Source organism: Manis pentadactyla, chromosome 16 (genome assembly GCF_030020395.1).
Source record: "Manis pentadactyla isolate mManPen7 chromosome 16, mManPen7.hap1, whole genome shotgun sequence".
NCBI lineage: Eukaryota > Metazoa > Chordata > Mammalia > Pholidota > Manidae > Manis > Manis pentadactyla.
Genome location: NC_080034.1, coordinates 7,059,864 through 7,084,500, shown reverse-complemented (window position 1 = coordinate 7,084,500; position 24,637 = coordinate 7,059,864). Strand labels below are relative to the sequence as shown.

Below are 24,637 nucleotides of genomic sequence, written 5' to 3'. Positions count from 1 at the left end.
TGATTTTTATACTTTATGTATGAATTCCCACATAGGAAGATGTTACTGAATCACTGACTATATTCTCCATGCTGTGCTACTGTCCCTGTGACCAGCTTATATTGTGATTGCTAATGACTGTGTCCCTTTATAGTGCAAAGAGGGTGCATTGTAGAAGAGAGGCTGAGAGAGGAGGGCAAGGGAACAGGCCTTGTGCACGTGTGCTCAGATAGGGCTAGACGCAGAGGACAGTGTGGAGGGCTGTTAGATACGGGCCCACAGTGACCGCTGGTGAGGCAGTTTGCCCTTGGGGTGTGGAAAGGACAGGGTGACCGCAGCTGAGAGTTTTGGGGTATGCGTCCCCATTTCGGGAGCACAAACTACAGGAGCTGAAGAGGGAAACACATTGTTTAGCTTTGGTGCTTAGGAGGGACAAGTTTTTTCGCACTGCAGTTAGTTTTGATAGTACTGGGTATTACCATTTTCTATTCTAACGTATAGTCAAAAACATATTTGAGGTAAAATAATGAGACCTCGATACGTCCACTCTCTGTTTGCAGCTGCCTCTGAACAGCGCAGATGAAATTTATGAGCTGCGTGTAACTGGACGTGCCCAGGATGAGATTTTGTTCTCCAATAGCACACGCCTGGCGTTTGAGACCAAGAGAGTGACTGTCTTCATTCAGACAGACAAGGCCCTCTACAAGCCGAAGCAGGAAGTGAAGTTCCGTGTTCTTACACTCTTCTCAGATTTTAAGCCTTATAAAACTTCTTTAAACATTCTAATGAAGGTAAGTGCTGGACAGAAATGAAGGAATTCAAGCCATCTTGCTGAAGCTTTTTGAAAAAGATATTCACCAAAGATAAGCTGCCCTCCTGAGGTGGGAATTCTTTCTCTAGGGAGACTGTACACTGTGGGTCAAGAGCACAGGCTTCAGGTCAGCCTGCTCAGATTCCGGTCTTGACCCCTTCAGTGATTAATTCATTTGTCAAACATTTGAAATTCTGCATTCTGGGTACTGGGATAGGACAGTGAACAGAACAGATCAAGTCCCTGTTCACATTGAGCTGATATTTCAGTGGGTAGTGGGGAGACAGACAATAAATAAACATACAAATCTGTATCTAAAGGGATAGGTATGTATTTGTGTGTGTGTGTGTGTGTGTGTGTGTGTGAGAGAGAGAGAGAGAGAGGGAGAGAGAGGGAGAGAAGGAGAGTGGGAGAGAGGGAGGCAGAGTGCGTTTGCTATTTTCTCTAGGGTTCTTAGGGAAGTCCTGTCTGAGCAGAGATGTAAAGGAAATAAAAGAATGAGCCCATACACGTAGAGGGAACAGCTTGTGCAAAGGCCCTGAGGTAGGAGCTTGTTAGGTGCCCTGGGAAGCATCCAGCTGGAAGTGCACTGGAGCCCAGGGAGTGAGGGGCAAATATCAGGAGCTGAGGTCAGGTACAGGAAGGTGTTGGAGGAGGGGTCATACAGGGTCTTGGCCATGATATGGGCTTTGGATTTTACTCTGAGTGAAATGAGAATTCACTGGAAAATGCTGTGGAGAGGCATGAGTGATTTGACTTAACATCTTGAAAGGGTCACTGCTTTAAGAATAGATGCTAGCTGTGTGACCTTGAGGAAGTTTATTAACCTCTCTGAGCCTCCATTTCTTTATTTGTAAAATGTGTAATAATAATAATACCTCCCAAAGGTTTTGTGAGGATTTACATAGATAATTCAAGTACAGCATTTAGAATTGTGCTTGGCACATAGTAGGTGCTCACTAAACACTGCCTCATTATTATAGGGACCCCCTTTGGCAGGGAGCATTTGGCCTCTGATGCTCTGGTGACTGGGAGGCGGCATAGTTAGCAGAGTGCTTTCCTGTGAGAATCGAGGTGAGGGCTGCTGAGATCTGATTGGACCTGGTTTCTACACTGAAACTCACGAGAATCCTAGACATTCAATCAGAACATGGAAATAGGGTGACCAACTCATCCCAGTTTGCCTGTGACTCTCGATTTGAGATGAAAAGTCCCCAATCTCGGGACCCCCCCCCAGTCCTAGAATAGTGGTTACTCCAGGTGTTCTGCTGAATGACAGAACGGAAGGCAAGTTCAGGTACTTGAGTTCAATCTTCCTGCTCTTAGTTTCTTTGTTGGTGTAAATTAGACAAAAACCAAGCAAACAAACATGTATATATACAACTTCAAGATGTGTTTATAGCAAATACCCCATTGGCTGGCATGGTGCTCCATGCTTACTTCCTGAACCGAGCTAGTATTATTTCAGAAGTTGCCATTCTGTGAATGTCTGCCTTTGCTCTGTATAGGGATGTCTGTAAAGTACTGACATAGTGGATAACATTTCTAAATTCAAGTAAGTCTCTGAGCAGAGTTTTATGGACTCTGTTCATGCCATCCTTCATCATTTATCCACATATACTGAGAACTTCCTATTAGCCAGATACCATGTGTAAAATGGGGGATTTAGAAGTAACTGCTTATAGCTGGCTGCTGACATGCAGTCTGCCCCCTTGACCTCAGGCAAATAAAAGTCAGCCCTGCATAAACTGCCTGTTTCAGGCATTAACCCAGAACTAACCCTGGTGATTCGGGGTAGCTGGTCTGTGTGTTTTTATAATTTCGCCTCTCTGTTCTGCTTTGGTATCTGCTTTTGAAACCTTTGATGTGTAGCTCTTTGGGCTCATCTCTCCGTGTTCGGACTTAGCCTGGGACATGTGGCTTTCTCCGAAGCCCAGAGAGAGCTGTCTCCTGCTGCCTCTGGCCCCGAGCGGGCCTGGTGCCTGGCTAACACGTGGCCCTCTGGGCCAGGGGAGGCGAGCTTAGACCAAACTTCCACCTGGAGCCGAGTGTCTGGGAGCAGCGAGCGGCAGGTGGCCGTGCCCCGCTGTCTGCGCCCAGGCAGTGAGGCTGGGCTGCGAGCCCAGGTCCCGCTGCCTGCGTCCTTGCCGCTCGGAGAGGCCAGCTGGGAGCGCTGATGGGAATGCCCGCACTGCTCCAGTCCTCCATACAAAAACGATAATTTGGGCCTGACTTCACCGGACTTCCACCGTCAGTGTGGAATAGTTGGTTTCTCGGTACAATTTCCCAGAAAAAGTGGGACTTAGCGTACAAGAGCCTCTGACTCGTTGTTCTCCCTGGCACAGCACCACCTGCAGGCCAACAGGGGAGGTGCACCTGATGGCCGGGCCGCCTGCAGACGCGTCTACCGGGCCAGGACGGCTGTAGGAGGCAGCGGGCATTACTCATTTTCCTGACACAGTAACCGACCTCCGGAAGGAAAGGGGCTTCAGAGGCCTCTCAGCAGCGGGAAACAAGACCCCACGTCTGCCCTGATTCTGGCTTCCTTCAGCCAGCCTGGCCTAAGCGTGGGGATGCGCGCCTCCAGCGCCGCGACGGCGGCCAGCCCGGGAAGAGCCGCTGCTCCTGGCACAGGCGGAGACCTCGGTGGGCACGGCTGCTGGTCTGGGGGTGTCTGACTCCAGCCTGGAGCGGCAGTGGCTGACCAGGACCCCATCCCTGGCCGCTAAGGGGGTGCCCTGTGCAGGCGATTTGCCTTCTCGCGTTCGCCATGCCGGACGGACACTGTGCACAACCCAGGCCCCTGCGAGCGGTGGAAATGCTCCTCGCCGTCTCTGGCCCGGGGGCTTGCTGCGGACGTGGTCAGGCGCCTGCGGTAGCGCCGTGCAGAGACCCCGCGCCACCCAAGGGTGCGCGGTGCTGTCCAGCGTCTCAGGCCTGAGGCCTAACGACTGTGGCGGGGGCGCTGCTGGCACTGCGCAAGGCTGTCCGTTGCGCGTCCCCGCAGATGCCCGTGTGCAAACGTTGGGCTCGCTGGGGGCCGCCCCGCGCGCCCTCTCATGTGCTCGGTGGGGACCCCTGGTGCCTCTGCGTTCTTGGCCTCCTGTTGGTGACAGGCCGCGGCCCAGGACCAGCTGGGGAAGCCAGAAAGGTCATGTCATTCACTCCCAGCCCTCCGGATCCTCCAGGGGCACGGTGCTCCGAGACTCCAGCCATGGCACCCTTTGTCCCCGGGGCCGTGGCTCACCTGGGAGAGACGCACACCTCACCAAAATAATACAGCAGCGGAGTACAATGCTCTTTCCCTGCACTTTAAAAGCCCTGGGAATTACTGCTTTGCCCGTTATTTTCATTTTCATTCCCTTAGTTATTTGACAGCATGTATTTATTAGCCATGTGTATTTCCTCCTCTGTGGTTGAGCCTCCCACACATCCTGCTGGCGAGGGCACAGTGCAAACGCCTGCGAGGACCCTGCCTGGCTGGGAGCTCGCCAGCCCCGGTGACCTGCTCAGTCCTGACCTGCTTTTGGTCTTTGGTTTTAACAATTAGTTTCTGGCTTCCTAGACCACTGCCTACCTCACTCTCAGCACGGTGCTCCCCTGACATCTACATTCTCTTCTACTCAGCGGGAGAAGTTGCTTCTGGCTTCATAACTGGGCTAGGCGACCAGCTCTAGTCAAACGGTGGAGCATAAGAACAGGGAGACTATTTGATCCCTGCTCTCAGGAGTTGAGAGTCTAGCTGGGAACAAACCCCATCTAATCCATGAGTGCCTCAATCAGTGATATGTCCTCAGAGGGGGTGAATGGCAGCTGTCCTTGGGGTTCCCTAGGAAGTGGTCATTTCTGCCTGTTGGCAGCATGTACAGAAGGCAAGACACTGGATGTTATTTCACCAACTGGGCAAGGAAGGGAGGGCATTCTGTGCAGCAAATGTAGAGACCTAGATGCATGGATTTCGGGGCAAGCTGCGAACAAATCTGTAAGTTTGGAGGAAGATGAGCCTAGAAATGTAGTTGGGGTCAGATTACTAAGCCTTGCAAACTATGCAAAGGTGTGAAGCTTCATTTGTAGGCTAACAAAAGCCCTCATTACCTAGTGGTTTCGTAGAAAGATCACAGCCAGTGTTTTATTCACTGTTTGTTATGTACACCAGAGACAGTGACAGGCATTTCCACCCCTGTGCCTCAGCCTCAGACCTGCGTTTCAGACAGTAACAGGGTGGGCAGTGGCGACGATGTATTGGGGAGCACGACTGGGGGAGGAAGGTTAGTTGCAATTGTTAGAAACCAGGACATGGCACTGGATGTGGGGATGGAAAGGAGGAGATACATTTGATACTGAAGAGAAAGTTGATGGGGCTGAAAATGCGAGAGGAATCGGACGACCGCTCAACCGGCTTGGGTGAATGTTGCCGGTGGGACCGTTGCCTGGGAGAGTATAGGGGACCCCGGTGCTGACACGCATATCCTCATTAAACATCCTGTGACACGCTTCTGTTGAATTACAAGACACAGGGTTTGAATCTTGAATCCCATAACGTGTGGTGCTGGATGTTGGCTGCCTGCATGCCAGATCCCTGCAGTGGACTGCTCATCCAGCCTCTCTAGGCATCAGTGTTCTCATCTGCAAGGGGAGGGCAGTGCTGCCCCGAGGGAGGCTGGTGATGACAGAATGATGCAGGAATTGCAACGATCAGGTGGAGTGCCTGGCGTATACTGACCTTTACCGCGTGGGGTCAATATCTCTACAGTGGAGTTTTCTTTAAACAGTAACAACACAGGTTCAGTGATGTACATGTTGCAATGTTCCATGTAGGAGGAAATGTGCCAAAAAATTAAAAGGTGGAGCAGAATGAAGATGTTCTCAGGAGAAAATGAGAAAAGAAAAAATTTTGATTTGTCGTTTAGTAGTATAGACCTGACATTTCCCAAAAACCATCTCTGTGCCGTATTCTAGACACGCCTGGGAGTGCTGCAGGCATCGTTCATAACCGGGGAGCGGTGCATACATGGGCACGCGCGGTCTTTTTATGGTTGACGTGTGTGGTTTTCATTGTAGGACCCCAAGTCAAATTTGATCCAGCAGTGGCTGTCAGAAGAAAATGATCTTGGAGTCATTTCCAAAACTTTTCAGTTATCTTCCCATCCAATACTTGGTGACTGGTCCATTCAAGTTCAAGTGAATGTGAGTATAAATATATTATTAGCATGAATATTAAAATTATTTAAATAGGTCAGGTGGGGAAATACCTCTCAAGTCATTTATTCAATGAACAAAAAATTACTCATCTGAACATCTAGACAATTTAAGCGGTTTATTTTTAATATACTGTGTTAATTGTTGGGTTAGGCTACATAATAACATTTTAGAGTGTGAATCTGGTGTTGTTTTCTACAATGTAAGGTTTGAAGGTTAAAACATTGCATGTCTTAGTATGAAGCTGATTAAATAATAATGTTTGTTTTATTTATTGCATACATTGAGTGTTTTAAACTAAATGTAACGCATATAGAGCTGTTATTTGGCCAATTTTGTGTCTGGGAAGAAGACTCCTGTTGGGATTGGACTAACCTGCTTTACCTCTGCTTGGAGAAACACAGGCCCTCTGAACGGCCTCACCAGCCGTCTGGTGCCCGGTGCTTTTCCCCAGCAACTCCACCTGCTTCCTGTTTGCTGCTGACTCACTGGCTCTGGGACCTCACAAGGCTGGGCCTCCCCTTCCTCCTCAGGGCTTCCCCTGCATCCCTCTGTGATGTTCGGAGGCCTCGCATATATTCCCGTTTCTCCTTGGAATTTATTTACATGCATATAAAGCCACGAACAAGAGCTTAAGAAATACTCCTCTTAGAACAGGGCTTCTCGCTGTTGATGTTTTGGGCAAACCCTTTGTTACGGGCACCGCCCGGTGCCATGTAGGACGTCCAGCAGCCCCACTAGAGGCCCGTAGCTGCTTCCCCTCCCCAAGTAGCAGCAGCCACAACTGCCCCTGGAGGAAATGCCCGCTCGCTCCTCTGTCGAGAACCACTTCATGAGAAGGAGCAATCATTCATTAGCATGAGACCTGAGGCAAAATACCAGGTGTTTAATAAGTGAAAAAATTAATCAACATCTTTACTTTTCTAGCATTTCATTTCTTGGGGCCGTGTCCCCACAGCGGAACCAGCCCCCTTAGTCCGCACGTGTGTCTGGGCACCTGCACAAAGGTGCGGAGCACGCGTGTCCTACGGAGAGGCTGCGGCTCGCAGCTGGAGGCAGCAGGACGCGAGGGGGCTCAGGCGTGCGGGAGTCGGGGGGCCCGGGCCGGCTTACGGGGAGGGGCAGGGGGTGTCTGTGAGCCTGGAGAGAGGAAGGTCTGTGCACAGGCGGGGAGAGAGGGGGGCCTCGCGTGTCGGGGGACTGGGGAGAAGCCCGGTGTGGCTGGGGCACGTGGGCAGTGACAGAGTGGAGGATTGGGGCGCATATGGGGAGTTCTAAGGAGTTGGGTTTATTCTCCATTCCCACTTCTGATTTCTCTGTGAACTCTCCAGGAGTTGGTTGTGTGTCCATCCGTCTGTCTGTGCATCTATCCGTCTGTCCTCCATCGAGTGTGTGCTGAGGGCTTACAGAGCTCAGGGGATGCAAGGAAACTGCTCGTGTGGAATCCCTGTCCTCAAAGGCCATCGTGGTGACACGGGCACTGTGACGGCCGTTAATGACAAAGGGTGACAGAAACACCGGGTGGTGTGACAGCAGAGGACATGTAGGTGCTGAGTCTCGAGGCCCGCCTGGTGTCTCCAAGGATGGAGCCCCCTCAGACCACTTGGGGAAAAAGAGGGATTTCTGTAAGGACAAGCCCCTCCGTGGTCTGCGCCCCCTCCCCGCGCTCCCGCCAGGTTCTGAGGTGTCTCTCGTCCAAGCCCGGCCTGGTTCCGCTGCTCATCCTCCTCCAGGCACTCCTGGGGCAGGGTCCCCCTCGGTCAGGACCTGCTGCTGGTCCATTCAGAGGCCAGTGACCAGGCCGGGTCGGCTCAGCTGGGCGCAGCGTCTAGCAGGCTGGTTTGTTCACTATGTGGGGGACGGGCCAAGTACCTGGGAGAGAGGCGGATAGGAGGGCGGAGGAGGAGGAGGTCTGGAAAAAGTGGGATTGTAGGTTGGAAGATTTATTGGGTTTCTCCTGGAGGTTTGTGGACTTGACCTGTCATATTGCTTTGGTAGGAAAAAAAGATAAGGAAATTTAGATGCTTAAAAAGTTAAAAACATGTACAAGCTCTTGCCCTGGCCCACTGTTTCAGCCTTAAGAACGGCCCTTACACATGAACTCTATGCTTTAGTCATATTCCATCACGTAAGTTTCTTAAACCCACCAGTCTGTCTGATCCCAGGCCCGTCCCATGCTGTTCCCTCTGCCTGCAACACTGTTCTGTTATTCCAGCTTCTTGCTTTTGCCCTGCAGGCATTGTCTGAAATGGCCTAATGCCTCTAGACCCTCCCACAGCACTCTGCTTCCCTTGTCACTTGGCTCCTGTCGCTCTTGGCTGGTGGCACCGAAAAGCGTAGTCTGTTTTGCGGGTGTTCACCCCCAGTATCTCTGGGACCTGGCTCAGTGCTTTGCACACAGATAGAAGTTAATATGGATTAAGTGAACGTCTGAAGGCAACATGATAGTCATTTGTCTTGAACTAAATATAATTTTCCCTTTCCCACATTCAGTAAAGCATCTTTGTCTGTTTGAAGACACCCATGTTGATCAGGTCTGTCCTTTTGAAGACAATACGTATTGACGAGTGTATTGACTTATCATTGCTGATATAGTCCCCCCCTTTTACTGAGGTATAATTGACAAACACAATGTGATGATTTGATATATGTAGACATTGTGAAAGGATCCCCCACAGGTGAGATAATGTTAAGACACAACCAAGGAAAAATAAGCTCCTTTTTTGGGGGTGGGGGGAAAGCATCCTTAAGGGCCACCAGGGGTCAGTATAATCAAAGAAATGTTGTGAGATGTCAAACCAGCCCCAGCCCGGTTTTCTGGTTTTTATTTTTCCTTATCTCTACAGCATTCAGGACTGTTAAGTGTTTATTATTAAACTTTCAGCAGTGAATACTGGTGGAAGCATGTGGTATTTAAATTGCCTGCTACTACAGACTACATTTTTCTTTTCTTAGGGCAATGACCGCTGTCAGTATAAATCTCAGGGAGAGGAAAATACTTTTGGGAGGTGTTTTGAAATCCCATTTTATTTCCAGAAAACATGGTGTGATCCTAGTGTTACTCCTGAAAAGCATTTTATTAAAAAATTCAGGACCCGTCAGAGCTTTGATTGTTGTGACTGTACGGGTAAGAAGAGTGGCTTTTCTGAATCACCCTTTTTACGAGGTCAGGAAAAGGACCCTTTAGGTAAGGCACACTTGGTGGGCATTGTGACATTTCTACAATGGAAACGTGTACCTTCATAGAATGAGTGTGAGAAGTCATTTAATATACTGATAACCTTTCCGGATTACTTAAATTGCTTTTGACCTTCTAGTGTTACTTTTCACCTTCAGGAATTTTCATGAGTAACAATTTTGATCTAGTAAAATTTCTAGGTTTTTATTCTTGCGTTTTATCTCCTTTATTGTTCATTATGGGGGAGTACAATAAGTTCTCCACATATTGACAGACATGTGTGTTTTGCAATGCTTGTTTAAATTGCAAAGCAACTCTCAATGACTATTGTTTTTCAGCCCTTTTAAAGCTCCTAGGATTTAGTAGGAATGCTGACTTTGTGTGCTACTTGTGCATAAACTTAATTTGCATGCCAGCCCTAAATGGGATCATTCTTGGCTGCTTTGGGGACTGGACTTCCTCTCTTGAGAATAATTGCTCTCCTCTCTCTCCGGCACTTGATCCCCTTTATCCTTTCCTGCATTTATCTCTCCCTCAGCTTCCTGGGCACCACTCCCTCTCCTCCGAGGGAAGAGGTTATCTTAGCTGAAGCACCTCTCCACAGAAGTGTGTCTTACGTGCTTCATGTCCGTTACAGGAAAGTGGGGAAATGGGCTCCGATCTGGAGCTCATCTGACAAGGCGCCTTGGGAAGTAACTGGTATTCAGACACGTTATCTTGTCTGGAAACTTGGGCATTGCTTGTGTTTTCACTTTATGTAGCACTTCTCTGGGTGTCTGTGTCTTGCCTGGATCCTTGGATCTCTCAGAGAGCTGCAGATGTATTTTTCTTCTGTTCAGTTTCTTTTTTTTATGTGATAAAGTACATACAACATGAAATTTACTCTCTTAACAATGTTAAGTGTACAGTTCAGGGTATTAAATACACTCACACCATTGTGGAACCATCACCCCCATCCTTCTCCAGAACTTGTTCCATCTTGCAAAACTGAAATTCTGTGCCCCTTAAATAGAAACTCCCCATTCCTCACCCCCTGTCCCCCTGAGCCCCTGGCAGCCATCATTCTGCTCTCCAACTCTGGTTTTGAGTACTCACACTGCCTGTAAGTGGAGTCACGCAGTTGTTGTCTTTTTGTGACTGGCTTATCTCACTTAGCGTCATGTCCTCAGGGCTCATTTGTGTTGTGGCATATGTCACAATTTCCTTCTTTTTGAAGACTGAATAATATTCCATTCTATGTATTTACCAGATTTAGTTGCAAATGTTTCTTGCATTTATACTTCAAAAATTGTATTCCAGTTACTAGAAGACAACTTTAGAAGTTCTTTAAAAGAAAGGCTAATGTCTTAACATCAGGCTCCACATGCCAGGAGGGATGTGCTCTGCCAGCCCTCTCCCTGTGGCAGCCCAGACCCGAGCTTGGTGCTCGTGTTCCTCCGAGATCCTGAAGGGACAGCCCGAGTCCTTAAGAGGGTCCTCTTCACTTAATCGCAGTGGCTCTTGCTGCTGAGTTTACAGCCCAAGGCTTCAGTTGCTAGAACTTATCATCATCTGCCTAAGAATCAGCTGATTTAGGAGCTTGTTCATGATGCGGAGCCCAGGCCTCACCCCCAGATCACAAGTCCCTAGTGCTGGCCCGGGAAAGTATGTCTGTTTCCTGGACCACATTTTGAGAAGTGTGGACATGTGTCCACAGCCAGGCATCTTTAGTTTCTATATGTTCTGCTGAGAGGAGGTGCTGGGTAGTGGAAAAGGAGAGGAAACTGGGTAGTGGAAAAGGTTTACTGATTTGATCTTTAATTCCCTAGTGGTGAGACTGTGAGCTATTTGCTCTACTTCTCTGGGTAGACCAGCTCTGCAGAACTCCCTGGCACTGCAGACATAAACCTGATTTGTTGTGACAATCTGTGATTTTATATGCTCTCTGGTGGCTCTGGTGCACAGCCAGCTGTGAGCCCCTGAACTAGGTGGCCCTGAGTCCTTTCTAGCTGTGACCAGCTGCAGTGTCTCAGTCCATCTTGCTCTGAAGCCAGTGTTGGGGTGGCGGGGACGAGAAGGAGGAGGTGGGAAATCAGTAGCCCCATGGCTTGCAGTCGTGTTTTTGGAGCCCCGTAGAATCAAAGTAGTAGTGATTCAGAAGTAGTCTGCCTTGAGCTCTGTGTCTGGCAATCTCCTTTCCTCTCTTGCGTTAACTGTTAGGAGGGATGGCCAGCACCTCCGGCTGTTTAGCCTCTCAGAATGCTGGTTATCTCTCTGGCCTCCCCGCATAGCTGTTGCCTGGGTCAGTGTCCATCTGCTGTCGAGGTTCGTCTGGAGCCATCTGTCCTTTGCCAAAGAGCACATCTTTGTTTGGACAGGCTGCATCCTTACCGTGCTGGGCGAGGAGCATCTGGGAGGTCCCCCCACCCCCGGCTTGTGATGACGGCCTAACAGAAAGCACGGAGCAGACTGAGACGGGTCAAACGGTGGCATCCTTTCTGGAGTGTGGACGCGGCTTCCAGAATACTTTTGCTAGTTCTGTTTTTTTTGGAAGGACCTCACGTTCTTACTTCCACAGGCAGGGGAGGCGCAGGGAGCAGTCGGTTTGAGAACTCTGATTTCTTAGAACTTCAGCTGTCAGAGGTTCGCCCTCATTTTCCATTATCCCATAGGTTCCTTATACATAATCCTCCTGTGTCACTCATTGATCAGTGTAGTTCTTTTTCTTTTACTGTGATGAGATAAACATAATATGAAACTTTTGATTTTAACCATTTTTAAGGGTATGGTTCTGTGGTATCAAGTACATTCACATTGTTATGCAAACGTCATCACCATCAATTTCCAGAATTTGTTTCATCCTTGCAAACTGGCATCAGTGTCATTAAAAAAAAAATGACTGCCTTATGTGTCAGACTGTGAGTCCCTGGACGGCAGGAGCCTCGTACGTCTGCGTCTGGGTTTCTGGTTAGATCCGTTTTCCCAGGTCTTGTCACTATGAGTGACTGTCGGGTATAGAGCAGCTTTGTTCTTTCAGCTATTCAGTTCCGGTCTTGCGGATACCAGAATATGTGTAATTCTCTCTAATGAGAGAAGGGAGTCAGGAAAATACCATCACCCGGGGGAGATTCTGGTCCCTTCCTCTTGACTCTCCATAGATAATCTCCCTTCCAAATATTGTGAAAGATAAAAAAGGTAAACTTCTATGAGGTTGTATTATGAAAGCTATAAAAGTTATACTTTTATTATTTCCCTGTGATGATAGAAGCAATGCACACTCAGTTATTAAAACACCCAGACACTGCTCATTAGAAAGCACAACATGCTTATGATGAATCTCAGTATTTGTTGTCTTGTGGATTTTTGTAGGAAGTTTTGAGACTAGCATGACATGATTAGAGAAGTATTTTAGGAAGATCATAACATGCAGGGTGATCGAAGGGAGAGGAACTGAGGCTGGGGAACCTACCAAGGAGTCAGCATTGTTGCTTCCCACCACCTGTGTGTTCGGTTATGATGGTTGAATGCGAAGGTAACGGGCTGCTTTATGGCAGCAGCAAGAGTCCAAGAGGCACCTTAAGGGGAGAGTCATTAGGTTTGGTGACCGGCAGGGTCGCGAGTGGGGCTAAGCAGAAGAGGAGAAAAAGGTGTTAAGGTAAATAAACAAGGAGGCCCTTAGACCAATGGGCCACAACAGCCTACTGAAGCAAACCACGATCTGAGCCTCTAAGTACTGCATGGTGACAAAATCAAAATGCTGAAGGTCCCCAGCCGCAAACAGCCAACCAGGCTTCAGGCTGCAGCCAATCAGCAATTTCCTTAATTTGCTTCCTCCGTTTTGTTATAAAGTCTCCCCCCAGAGAGTGGGCCTGACCTCCTACACTTTGGTGCTGCCAGATTCCAGCTGATTTTTGCTCAGATACACACTTAGCCTTTGTCCATGTGCTTGAGTTTACGGGTTAACCAAGGTGACTGGAAGTTCCGGGGGTGTCCTTGGGAGAATCACCCAGCACAAGCTCTGGGGGAGTCAGGGCTGGAAGCCCAGTTCTGGGGGAGAGGTGACTGGGCAGTGCTGAAGGAGAACAAGGTCCCCCAGGAGAACAGGGCCCAAGAGGGGCATAGGCCGTTAGCAGAGGCGAGCAGCCACCACCCTCCGAGCCCCTTCCGTGCCAGTGAAACGGTTCAGGCAGAATCCAGGTTCCAGTGGCCATAAAGACTCTGCATAGCTTTTCTGAAACTTTTGTTCCTAACAAGGAGAGAATTAATACAGTATCTGGTGGCTACAGCAGTGAAAATACCATATAATTTCATTCATATTATGGATTAAATAAACTTGTAGATCTGTCTAGAAGTGTAACCACAGTTGTCTCAGTGGGAAAGTATCTCATGAGTCAGAAATGTGGGCACTCTCTGCATCCCCAGCCTTCTGGACGTGAACACTTGGCTGGCTTCGTGCAGCCAGCTACCCGTGTGTGAGTGTGAGGTGAGCATGTGTTGCTGAATAAAGTGCACGTCGAGTGCAAAAACCATAACATTATTCTTTTGCCATTTGGTCCTGTTCTTTGGGGTCAGTTCTTCCCAAATTCCTTAGATGAAATGTAAGGCAAATCCCACTATTTTTCTGGTTCTTCTTTGATAATAAAAGGTCCCATCACTTCTGGTTACATTTACACACACAAAACAGTCTACATTTGGTGAGTAATATGTCCTGTCCAATGACATCAAGTGCTGACTCCTCTTGGCTTCAGTCTTCTCTGGTCTGGCCACTTGTCCCCAACTCACACGGGGGCATCCAGCACCCCCAGGTGTGAATCAGGTGGAAGGAAGAGAAGTGAGGCACAGAAAATTATTTCTTGACATGCATATTTGCCGATATTTGTCCTACGAAGATAGTTTAAAACAGTCCAGTGTATCTTGTTGTCACCTGGCGTCTGTGCTCTCTGGGCTCCGCAGGCATTTAAAACCAACACCTTTCCTGCCTGGAGCCCTTCCGTGGGTTCTCGAGTACCTCCACCATCGCTGGGAGGTCTCTCCTCCAAAGTGTCTGATGCTTTTGAATCGGTCTCCTCAGCCGGCAGCTCCTAACTGTCTTCAGCTCCGAGGCATCTACACGACCCCTCTAGCGTCCATCTCCTGGGGTTTGCTTACCCCTGTGGAGTCTAAGGGCAGGCTGAGGACAGCCTCAGGCCAGCCCTCTCTTTTGTGCAGATCTAGTTGAGAGAAAATGCTCATTTTTTTCTTTGCTCCTCGAAGCTCAGCAGGCTCAGAGCACCCCCCAACACAGCACCCCCAACACAGCACACTTTCTTAGCTCAGCCGTCCGCGAGCTGGTCAGTAGCAATATTTTGCTCTTTAGGTTTTTCAGGAGCGCCAAGTTCCTGCCCACTGACAACTTGAGACCCCCTTTGAGGACATATATCCAACTCTCTGAATCTCCTACCGAAGCCCCTTTCCTGGGCTTGAAGTGAGGGACGGGCAACTCCGACCTGATTCCGGGGGGAGAGTGACTCCTAGCACCTCAAACACTTGCTCCTAAAACTTCTTTCTGGTTTATTTTCATCTTGACCTTCTGGTTAAGAGCTGCAAAACTAGTTTCTGGAAACCTCCTTGGCAAGTCCTGCCTGCGAGCCTTGCACTTGGCTTGGAAATGTGGATGTAGTTGGCATCTAGTATCCCGAGGCACAAGGCCAAAACCGAGTCTGAAATAGTTCCATTTTAACAACCTTTTATGTGTGGATTTTAAAGACTCAGTGCCTTTCTTAATCTTTAAATAAAAACCAAATGCTGACACGGGAGATCAATGCTAAAGCAGACTTTGGGGAAGTTGAAATGATCATAAATGAATGTAAATGTGCAAACAAAAATCATCCATCCAGCACCCCCAGTTCTGTTTCTGGCAATTCTTTTTACTTCAGAAACAAGAGTTGAAAGAAGCTGACCTGCATTTTTAAATACGTATATTTTTAAGTGGTCATGTAGTGTGTCATATTCCTTCAAATTTGTTAAAAATAGAAACTTGGTTGAGAGTTGGATGGCTTCACGGCTGGAGAAGGGGAAGTCTGTAACCGGATAGATGGTTTCAGTGGTTCATGTCTCCCATCTGCATCTAGTCATAGCATATTTCTTAGGAATGTAGTAAAAGCGGTGTATTTTCTCCCTTTTGTCTTTCACTTGATGGGTTTCCACAACACACCCCATCCCAATGAACTACGGACCTAGGGATAAAGGGAAAAGGAATTACAGGGATCATTACGAATACCTCCGGATTCTTTTCCATTTCTCCTTTAGAGGTTGTTTAGAAAATCTAATTGGCACCAGCTTAAATCTAATACAAACAGCGAATATATGTGCCTAAGAGCAGGTTTCCTAAGGGAGCCCTTTGCTCATGGACAGCACCCACCTGGGGAAAGCCGAGCTCGGAAGGTGTTGGTGGGTTATAGGTTCTCTCGCCTGAAGGGTGTCTGCTTCAGAGCCGTGCTGTCCGAGCTTCGACGCCCTCACGCAGGCCTCTCTGTCCTGCTGCTGGCAGAGTGATTGAGCACAGGCTGTCTTTGATGAGCTAGAATACACGTGAACTCATTTTGCAGCAGATTGTACCTTTGGACAGTTGGATAATTGTTTAGTAAATGAAACTTGTACTTCCTACAAAAGCCCTGGGTTTTTGTTTTTATTTTTTTACTTGATGCTTTTAGTTAATTTTAGTCAAATTTAGTTTAGTTCAGCTAAAACTAACCTGAAGCAATTTGGAAATACATCTTACTTTTAGGCCAGGGGTCAGCAAACCCTGGCCTAAAGGCCAAATCCAGTCCAACACTTGTTTTTATAAATAAAGTTTTATTGCAACACAGTCCCATTTGTTTACTCGTTGTCTGTGTGGACACACAAAGCCTACTGTCTGGCTCTTTACAGAAAAGTCTGTAGATCCGTGTTCTAGACTAATGAAAGTTCTCAGTATTAGTGTTTTGTGGTTATGTATGACATAAATTGCTACTAATTCTCTGAATTATTGTTAATTTAAATACATCAACATCTTCTACCATTCTTGATTACATATTTTGTAAAAGTACTGATAGAAATAACTACAGTTGTTGTGGAAATTGATATGGCCTGATTGCCTAATGAAGAATATGTTGAAAGTTAAAAACTCATTCCTGCTTTTCAGACCTCTTCGGCAGTAAAATAATTTATTTCTTGATTTGCATGTCACTACTTCCAAGCAGCCTGGGAAAACCTCGCCTGGTACCCAGCACACTGTCAGCACTGAGTTCCAGAATGATTCTGTGATGTATTGGGACAGCATAAAATGATAGTGAAAAGAAACAGTTCCTTCTCCTTTTCCTCCGTTTTCCATGAAGGCATGCTGAGTTGGGGGCTGTGTTCCCCATGACTGCATGGTCTGTTGCAGAAGACGGACATGAAGCAGATAATTTTAATATACTGTGTTAAGTAAAATGATTGAATTATACCCAGGATATTATGGGAGAGAGAGTATCTAGCCCAACGTGGGCAAAGGTGATCAGGAAAAGGTCCCTAGAGGAGGCTAAATCCAGATGATGAAGTCCAGAGCGTTCTGTAGGACCTACAGGGGGAGATGTCTAGAGGTGGGTCTGAGGTATGGGCTAGAGATGGACATTTTGGTGTTGTAAGTACAGAGGTGGTAGTTAAAACCATGAGAGTTGAGCTTACATGAGGGTCTGGAAGATGGGAGGAACGCCGGGCTCAGGATGCGTAGGGCCAGCATTTCAGGTTCAGAAAGAGAAGACCATTAAGGAAACAAGGAAGAAGTCAGAAGGATCCTTAAGGATACAAGAGAACGGGAGGCTTGAAAATGTCTTAGACCGAATGAAGGGGAAGAAGACAGTAAACAGACGGAAAATCCTGGAGTGATTGGCAGTATAGGAGGCAGGATAGGAGATTTCATTTCAAATAAAATCTAATTCACTACTTAGGTGTTAAACAAATAATTACCTAATATGGGTCTCAAGGCTGTTCAAAGGAGGTGCAAACAAATGAGCTGATTGCTTACATTTGTTGAAGCTAATAGTAGTGATTTAATCTGACACATGTTTATTGCACACTTTTTTTGGTGTCAGACACTCTGTGAGGTTTGCACAGAGGATGAAAGAATGATCTGCTGTGGACCTGGTTCTCCAAGAGTTTGCAGCAGGAGAAGCCACGTTCCTAAATCTTTATGATGCACTCTTTACCCTGTAAAAAGAGGAGGAGGACTCCACTGCAGAGGCTTAGGGTACAGAGAGATCGCTGTGAGGGTGGCAGTTTGGGGAAGCAGTGATATTTGAGCTAAGTCTGGGAAGGCGGGTAGAGATGGAAGGGAGTAAGCATGGTGCCAGAAACTGCACGAAGCTGCCAGCCTGGGGTTCCTGCTCTTCACCGTGTCTGTCTCCATCGCTGGACCGACCGACCTTCTGTCTCTGTCCATCTTTACAGAGCCTCCCGAGGCCTTCTGCATGTGGCACTCACGCAGTTAATGTTTGCTGTGTGAATTTAACTTGACAGACAGTTATCATCACTCTCTAATGTCTTATTCCGTAGTCTTACCTGTGCTGGCCTCAGCAATAAGGCCGGAACTAATGTAAAGACTGGAGTTCTTAAGTTTGTCAGTGAAACAGGAAATGCATGTACATTACCTTCTTGGTTTGATTTTTGAGGATGACAAATTAGAACTTACAAATAAATCAAATACATGTAACTTATTCCTACATAGGGCATGGAAACAATTTAAGATGGAAGTCACAATTGTGGAGATTCTTAAGATTGATCTCAACATAATTTCTTTGGGATCTATTTTAAATGATGTCATTAAAGCCAAATTTTAGGTATAAGTAGTTAGCATATACTTAATTATGTTTGCTTTACACTTTGAAATGAGCTCTACCCTTCTTTTAGGATTAAAAAATTACTTGGTGTGCAGTGGCTTCATATTAACCAAGAATGATTTTTTAAAAAACTAATATTTTTGAGCTGCATCTGTGTATTTACATTGATAAACTTTGTGAATTGGATTTAGAATGCAAATTTCATTAGTGGAATTACTTACCTATTTTGAAAAGGTTCTATTTAATGTGTTCCTTATGATTTAGACTGTACAGAAACAGGAAGAGTTAAAAAAATGATGAAAGGGTCACATGCTTTCTTGTTGATTTTAGAAAAGGAAATAATTAACAATATTTGTTAAAATAAAGTAGGATGTATTGATTTAAGGGTTACACTAAAGCATAATTCAAGGAATTAGGAAGGTAGAGGATGTTGGTCTATGATAATTTTGTATCCTTGATTATTTATAAATATTTGAATGTAACTTTATTTCCTCCACTGGTGTTTTTGGATAGTAATATCTAAAAAAATTTGAAGTCATTTCCTGTTAGTTTGATGTGTCATTGTTGCTTCATAAATTCCTAAATCATCTAAATTAATATAGTTTTCCTTTCACAAATGTTGGAGGTCAGATTAAGCAGCGTGTTTAAGTGACCTGCAGTGAGTTGTAGAGACAGGCCATGCTTTTGTGTTGGCAAACTGGCAAGAAAAACTCGTGCCATCTCACAGGCTTCATGTTGCAGGTGACTAAAAATAAACGTCCACAAGTAAACTGTTTTGTTCATTAAACATTATAAATATAATTTAAAAATAATTAAAAAAATCTTTTTTTGCAGGTAATTCAGAAAGCAACATATTATGTAAGAACTCACTTATTTTCTTGTTTTTTTTTTTTTCTTCCTCCCAATAGGACCAGACATATTATCAATCATTTCAGGTTTCAGAATATGGTAAGAGTTCTTCAGTTTATTTTGCAGGAAAAACCCCACATTTATTCCTTTCCACAGATATAAGAGAAATTTCCAAGAGATATGTTATTTAAAGTAAAAATCCCATGAAGGCAAAATCCTGGTGTTATGTATAGGTCTACCCATATTTTTTCTTCTGTGAAAATTATAAAGGGACATTATAAAGAAAAAAGTAGGAAAAAGATCACTCACGTTACCATTATGTGGTCTTCCTTAGGCGTCAATCTTCTGTTTTTCTCCTTTGTTGTGTTCATCACACATTTACATTTTTGTATGGTTTTTTGATTAAAGCTTGGCCGCAGTGACTCCCCATGCGTTTCGTTGGGTTGACTTTGGTGAAGACAGTCTGTTGAACTTGGGTAAACCCTCCTCTTGCAAGTGTCACATTTATAATGCCGCCGTGAGACACATCGATAAAAACAGTGTGACCCACGTGCTCTGTCAGTGGCTGGGGAGGAAGGAAAGATGAGGCGAAGGCACAGACCTCAGGATTAGTTAGAATTTGAATAGCTTTTCTGAGGTTGTATTTGAGCTTTTTCATTTGATTTGTGTCACTTTTTGAGGCTGTTTATTCAGGCAGTAGAAACGCTGGAAAGCTTGCGTCCGTCCACCCTGTGGCTCAGGCCCCCTGTGTCTGACGTAGCATGGTCCCATTTAAGTCTCAGGAGCGGCGAGAACTGGGATTGGCAAGGTTCCTCCCATGGAGGGCTGGGGAAGGGTCGTTCAGGCTCCGCGGGCCCCATGTCTCCGCCGTAACTACCCAGCTTTGCCGCTGTAGGAGGCAGTACAGACCGTGTGCAAATGAACGGAGCTGTGAGCCAATAAAGTTTAATTGATGACATGGAAATTTGGATTTTTGTATATTCCACATGTCAAGAAATATTCTTCTTTTGATTTTTTCCAGCCAGTTAACAATGTGAAATCATTCTTATCTCATTCTTATCTTACTGACCCTGACCTGTCACTGGGCATCCCATGTGGGGGGCACTCCCCACACTGGCCGCTCAGCCCCTGCAGTGGGGCTGGTCCCAATGGGAATGTACTGTAAGTGTGTAAAAGGCCGAATTTGGGAGAGCTAGTGTGGAAAAATAGCTCATTAGTAATAACTTCTTATATCAATTACATGTTGAAATGATAGTATTTTGGACATACGATGTTAGGTAAAATACTATAAAAATTAATTTCACCTGCTCCTTTTTATTTTTTGAGTGTGGCTACTAGAAATTAAAAATGACCTATATGGCCACATTTTACTTCTTTTGGACAGCCCTGATCTTGAAGGACGAATCAGAGGTGGCCACATTTTCATACTACATTCATTCCCACAGATGTGTGGCCGGCACTTGTGTGCTGGTGCAGGAGGCGTCGTGGGGGTGGAAAATTGAGTGCCAGCCATGATGTTTGAGGAGGGACACCTGAGTCTCCCTGTTCTAAGGGAAGTCCATCTGGGAGTGGCTCCTAACTTCTAGCTGGTGGACAGCCTTGGAGGAGGGTCAGAGGTGGCCCGTGCGGCTTCCCTGGCCCTCGGGTCCTGGACGGGTGCAGAGCCCAGCAGTGTCTTGGTATATGAGGAGCTTTTAGCCTGGTTTGGAGCTGGAGTTCTGCCCCATATGGTGGGTCCAACTTGGTGCTATTCTTGTGTTCATAGAGTGGTGAGATGCTTTGTTGTGAGGCTGATTTATTCTTTTTAGTCAGTGTAAAGAAAATATTTCTACAGACTGAAAGGAAACACTTAACAAAAAAAACTCTGGTGGTGTGCTTTATAACAAATAGTGTTAATATTTATGAAATCTTTCCTATCTTAGTTATATAAAGCCAACCAAAGTAGGGGTTTCTAATTTTGGGATTGCCTTTGGGAACTAGTACCTGCGACACGCAGAACAGCATCATTATTTTGTAGTTGTATTTTAGTTATTAGCTAGAAATCCTACTCCACAACCTTTGTTCATAGCAGAGCATCACCCTAGACTGTCACCAGATGGGCCTTTGATCCTCTCGGCGGACACGGGTTCTCCGTGGCTGCCCCTACGGCAGCACGCAGGAGCTGAAGAGCCTTGGAACCCCTGGGCGGGCTCTTAGTGACCAAGTTGGAGAGAATTCCCCGGGAAGGGGCTGTGCTAGAAGCGGCTATTTACCCAGTGGTGGGGAAGTGCTGTCATGGGCACTGTGGAGCGCTGATGGTGACAGCCGAGGGGCAGCCTGGACTTCCAGTGCTCAGAGGCCATTGCCTCTTGTTCTGGGTACAGTTTAGGTCCTACCAGTGGGATGCTTCCACCGACACGAGTGTCCACGGCAGCTGGTCCCCACTGTCACCGGGTGGTCACCAGCCGCACGGGGGTTTCTGGTTTTAGGTGAAATGAGGTGCTCCTCACCTGTATGTTAACAGGGGTTTGCATCTCAGGACTCTAGGTTCACATAGTGTCAGTGAGCCACCCCTTTAGAACAATTCTAGTTTTTATTTTGTTAAGTTGAAAATGGTAGTAAAATCGATTCTTTAAAATATTGACCCTGGCTTTTCTTTTTCAGTTTTACCCAAATTTGAAGTTGCTTTACAGACCCCGTTGTATTGTTCTTTGAACTCGAGGAGTTTAAATGGGACAGTCACAGCAAAGTAAGTATCGGTTTTCTCTTTATGACTATGCGCTGTTATGAAACTGTATGATGAGGAACTCTTTATGTACTGTGGAATAGCACAACGTTCTGCTTGTAAAATACCCCAGTGGGCAGGAAACGAGTACCTGTCATAATTAATTAAGCATTGAACATGTCTGCACAGGGCTTCGCACCTGTATTTCTGCTTCCAAGCTGATCCAGTCCTGAAATATTTCCCACAGACTAGTGTCCTTCCAAGACTTAATAGAAGATCTCTTTATGTTTTCCTCTTTTAGCTGACGTGGGTTGAGGCTGCTTTTACCACTTCTTCAATCCTAGTTTTTCTCCCTGTATCCTGGAGGCCAAATCTTGTGGAGTGGGGTTTGGCCGTCTTACTGCGATTAGCAGATGAGCACACAGTCCATGTCTATCGCCCTTGTCGGCATGTTGGCACTTGTGCCCAGAGAGGGCCTGCTCTTCCCGTGTGCCCGGCGCACAGTGGGTCCCTGGACTTGGTCCACTGACCTGAACACCGCAGCCTTTTGTTGTGCTGAGGCGAAAAGCATCCTCAGGGTTCCTGATAAGTGATTCTCCCAAGTCTGGTCTGGGGTTTTGCTCTTGAGAAACCTCAGGACTGGTCCTTTGTAGCTTCGGTTTCTGAAATTTATTTAGTCTCAGAATGTATTTGAAGTAGTTGAAAGAAACTGGACCCCGTTTCAGTGCTGTCTCAGCACCACACTGCCCTCAGGGGAGTGTGCAGGACAGTGGAGGTGACAGGCGGTGCGTACCCTGGTGGAAGCAGTCCGCAGACCAGATGTCGCGGGGGCTCCTGCTTTGATTCTCTGTGGCAAAAACCCTGTGAAGGCCTCGTGACACAAAGGCAAATGCAGGTCTACGATTTGGCTGCCAAGTTAGCTCTCTGCCTGTGTTCAACAAGAGGTAGCTTCCACGGTGAGTCTAGGTCCTGTGGATGAATTTACGGTTTAGGAAACACGTAAATGCCTCTTACATAACGGTCAGCCTGCCCTTGACGTTAGCTGGAGGGAAGCAGTCTGCCTGGGTTTATTTGGAGTTCCTTGACTGAGGCACGGGACTGTGTGTGCCCAGGGACCCTCCATGCCGCATGGACTGCGCTGGGCGAGGATGCCTTCTGCGCTTCTGTCTTTGGTTCCCAAGGCTGTGCCAGAGATTTAACAAAGTCATTTAAAACAGTGGTTTTTAAATGCTAGTAACTTTAGAATATTTTATATGCATTTTTACGGGGTGTGAACCCCCCTGAAGCCACCCTTTGGACACCTTCCTTTCTCTGACCCAGTAAGGACTCCTGTAGTTCCATCCTGATTCTCACTCTTTAATTTCTCTCAAGAGTGTCATAGTTTTCAGGGTATAGGTCTTTCACCTCCTGATTAGTTTTATTCCTAGGTATTTTATTCTTTCTGATGCAATTGTAAATGGAATTGTGTTCTTGATTTCTCTTTCTGCTAGTTCATCATTAGTGTATAGGAATGCAACAGATTTCTGTGTATTAATTTTGTATCCTGCAACTTTGCTGAATTTGGATATTAGATGTAGTAGTTTTTGAGTGGATTCTTCAGGATTTTTAATGTACAAAATCATGTTATCTGCAAACAGGGACAGTTTAACTTCTTCTTTACCAATCTGGATGCCTTTTATTTCTTTGTGTTGTCTGATTGCTGTGGCGAGTGCCTCCAGTACTATGTTGAATAAAGGTGGAGAGAGTGGGCATCCCTGTCTTGTTCCCGATCTTAAAGGGAAGGCTTTCAGCTTCTTGCTGTAAAGTATGATGTTGGCTGTGGGTTTATCGTATATGGCCTTTATTATGTTGAGGTACTTGCCCCCTATACCAATTTTGTTAAGAGTTTTTATCATGAATGGATGTTAAATTTTGTCAAATGCTTTTTCAGCATCTATGGAGATGATCATGTGGTTTTTGTCCTTTTTGTTGATGTGGTGGATGATGTTGATGGATTTTTGAATATTGTACCATCCTTGCATTCTTTTTAGTTTTGAAATTTTTAACTGAGATGAATAAAAACCTGCATTTGTTTAATTAGCTTTGATGTGAACATCTGCTCATTATTTACACCTTGCTAAAATAAGTAAGAGATTCTTTTCTACTAACCAGTGTTTTCTAGAAGATTGTAAAGAAAATAACAGCATACATCTAGTTACTTTCATAAGTCCTGTGGGCAGCAGAATTTAAAAAATATTATTTAATCTAAGGTTTATTAAAATATATTAACATTTGATGAATTGAGATATTTGTATCCTGGAAATGACACTGAAAAAAAGTAGGGAGAAATTTGAATTACACTGGTACATTCACTTTTTTAGGTATCATTTTGTAAACCATTCTTGCTATGGCTATTTTATGAAAAAAAGAAAAGCCCTATTTTCTTAATGCTACTGGCCCAGAGTATCTTTGACTTGTTTTCTTTAAATGTAACTAAACTATTATTTTTTGAATAATTAGTTTATCCAAAATGTTTCCAGGTTCTGTTTAGGGCAACAACTATGTGTGTCATTGTATCAGAGTTATTGCAGTCTGCTTGGGGCTTGGAAACTTATATCTGCTTCAATTTAAATCAGAATGAAAAATATTTGTGTCTGAGGATTCTTTAAATTATGACTGGATTTTCAAGCTCCCTGTACTTTGGCGTGATATAGTTCTCTTAAAGGATGATGTCCTGGTATTCTTGTTATGTGCTCACTCGATCTTTAATGAGAATCAAGCCATGTTAGGTTCTGAGGACTCCATGGAGGAAATGACTTTGATGCTGAGGTTGCTAACCAGGGTTTCCACTGACGTTACTGTTTCCATTTGGAAGAGATGGCACATTTGAAGATGGATTTGTTTTATTCTTCTTAATCTGGAGTGGGCTATATTTTACCATTGGCTTTTGAGTTCAGTTGATTCAGAACTTTCAAGGGCAGTTTCTGTGTTCATCTAACAGATTTGGGAAGTAGGAGTTCACTGATAGATTCATAGAGTGCAAAGCAAGCTTGACTTCCATGTTTGACTGAGCGTGTCACCGGAGAGATGGAAGGAACCCAGGGAATGCATTTACAAGAGGC

The 24,637-nt window shown here is 45.8% G+C and overlaps 1 protein-coding gene across 1 annotated transcript in view; it reads left to right on the top strand.

Moving 5' to 3' along the window:
* Nucleotides 1–24,637, top strand: part of CD109 (CD109 molecule) — a 99,295-nt gene that overhangs the window by 23,246 nt on the left and 51,412 nt on the right. Inside the window, exons 4-7 of the mRNA XM_036916195.2 lie at nt 540–770; nt 5,852–5,977; nt 18,892–18,931; nt 21,476–21,560. Of these exons, the coding sequence (XP_036772090.2) occupies nt 540–770; nt 5,852–5,977; nt 18,892–18,931; nt 21,476–21,560 (482 nt within the window). The remainder of the gene's footprint in view (nt 1–539; nt 771–5,851; nt 5,978–18,891; nt 18,932–21,475; nt 21,561–24,637) is intronic.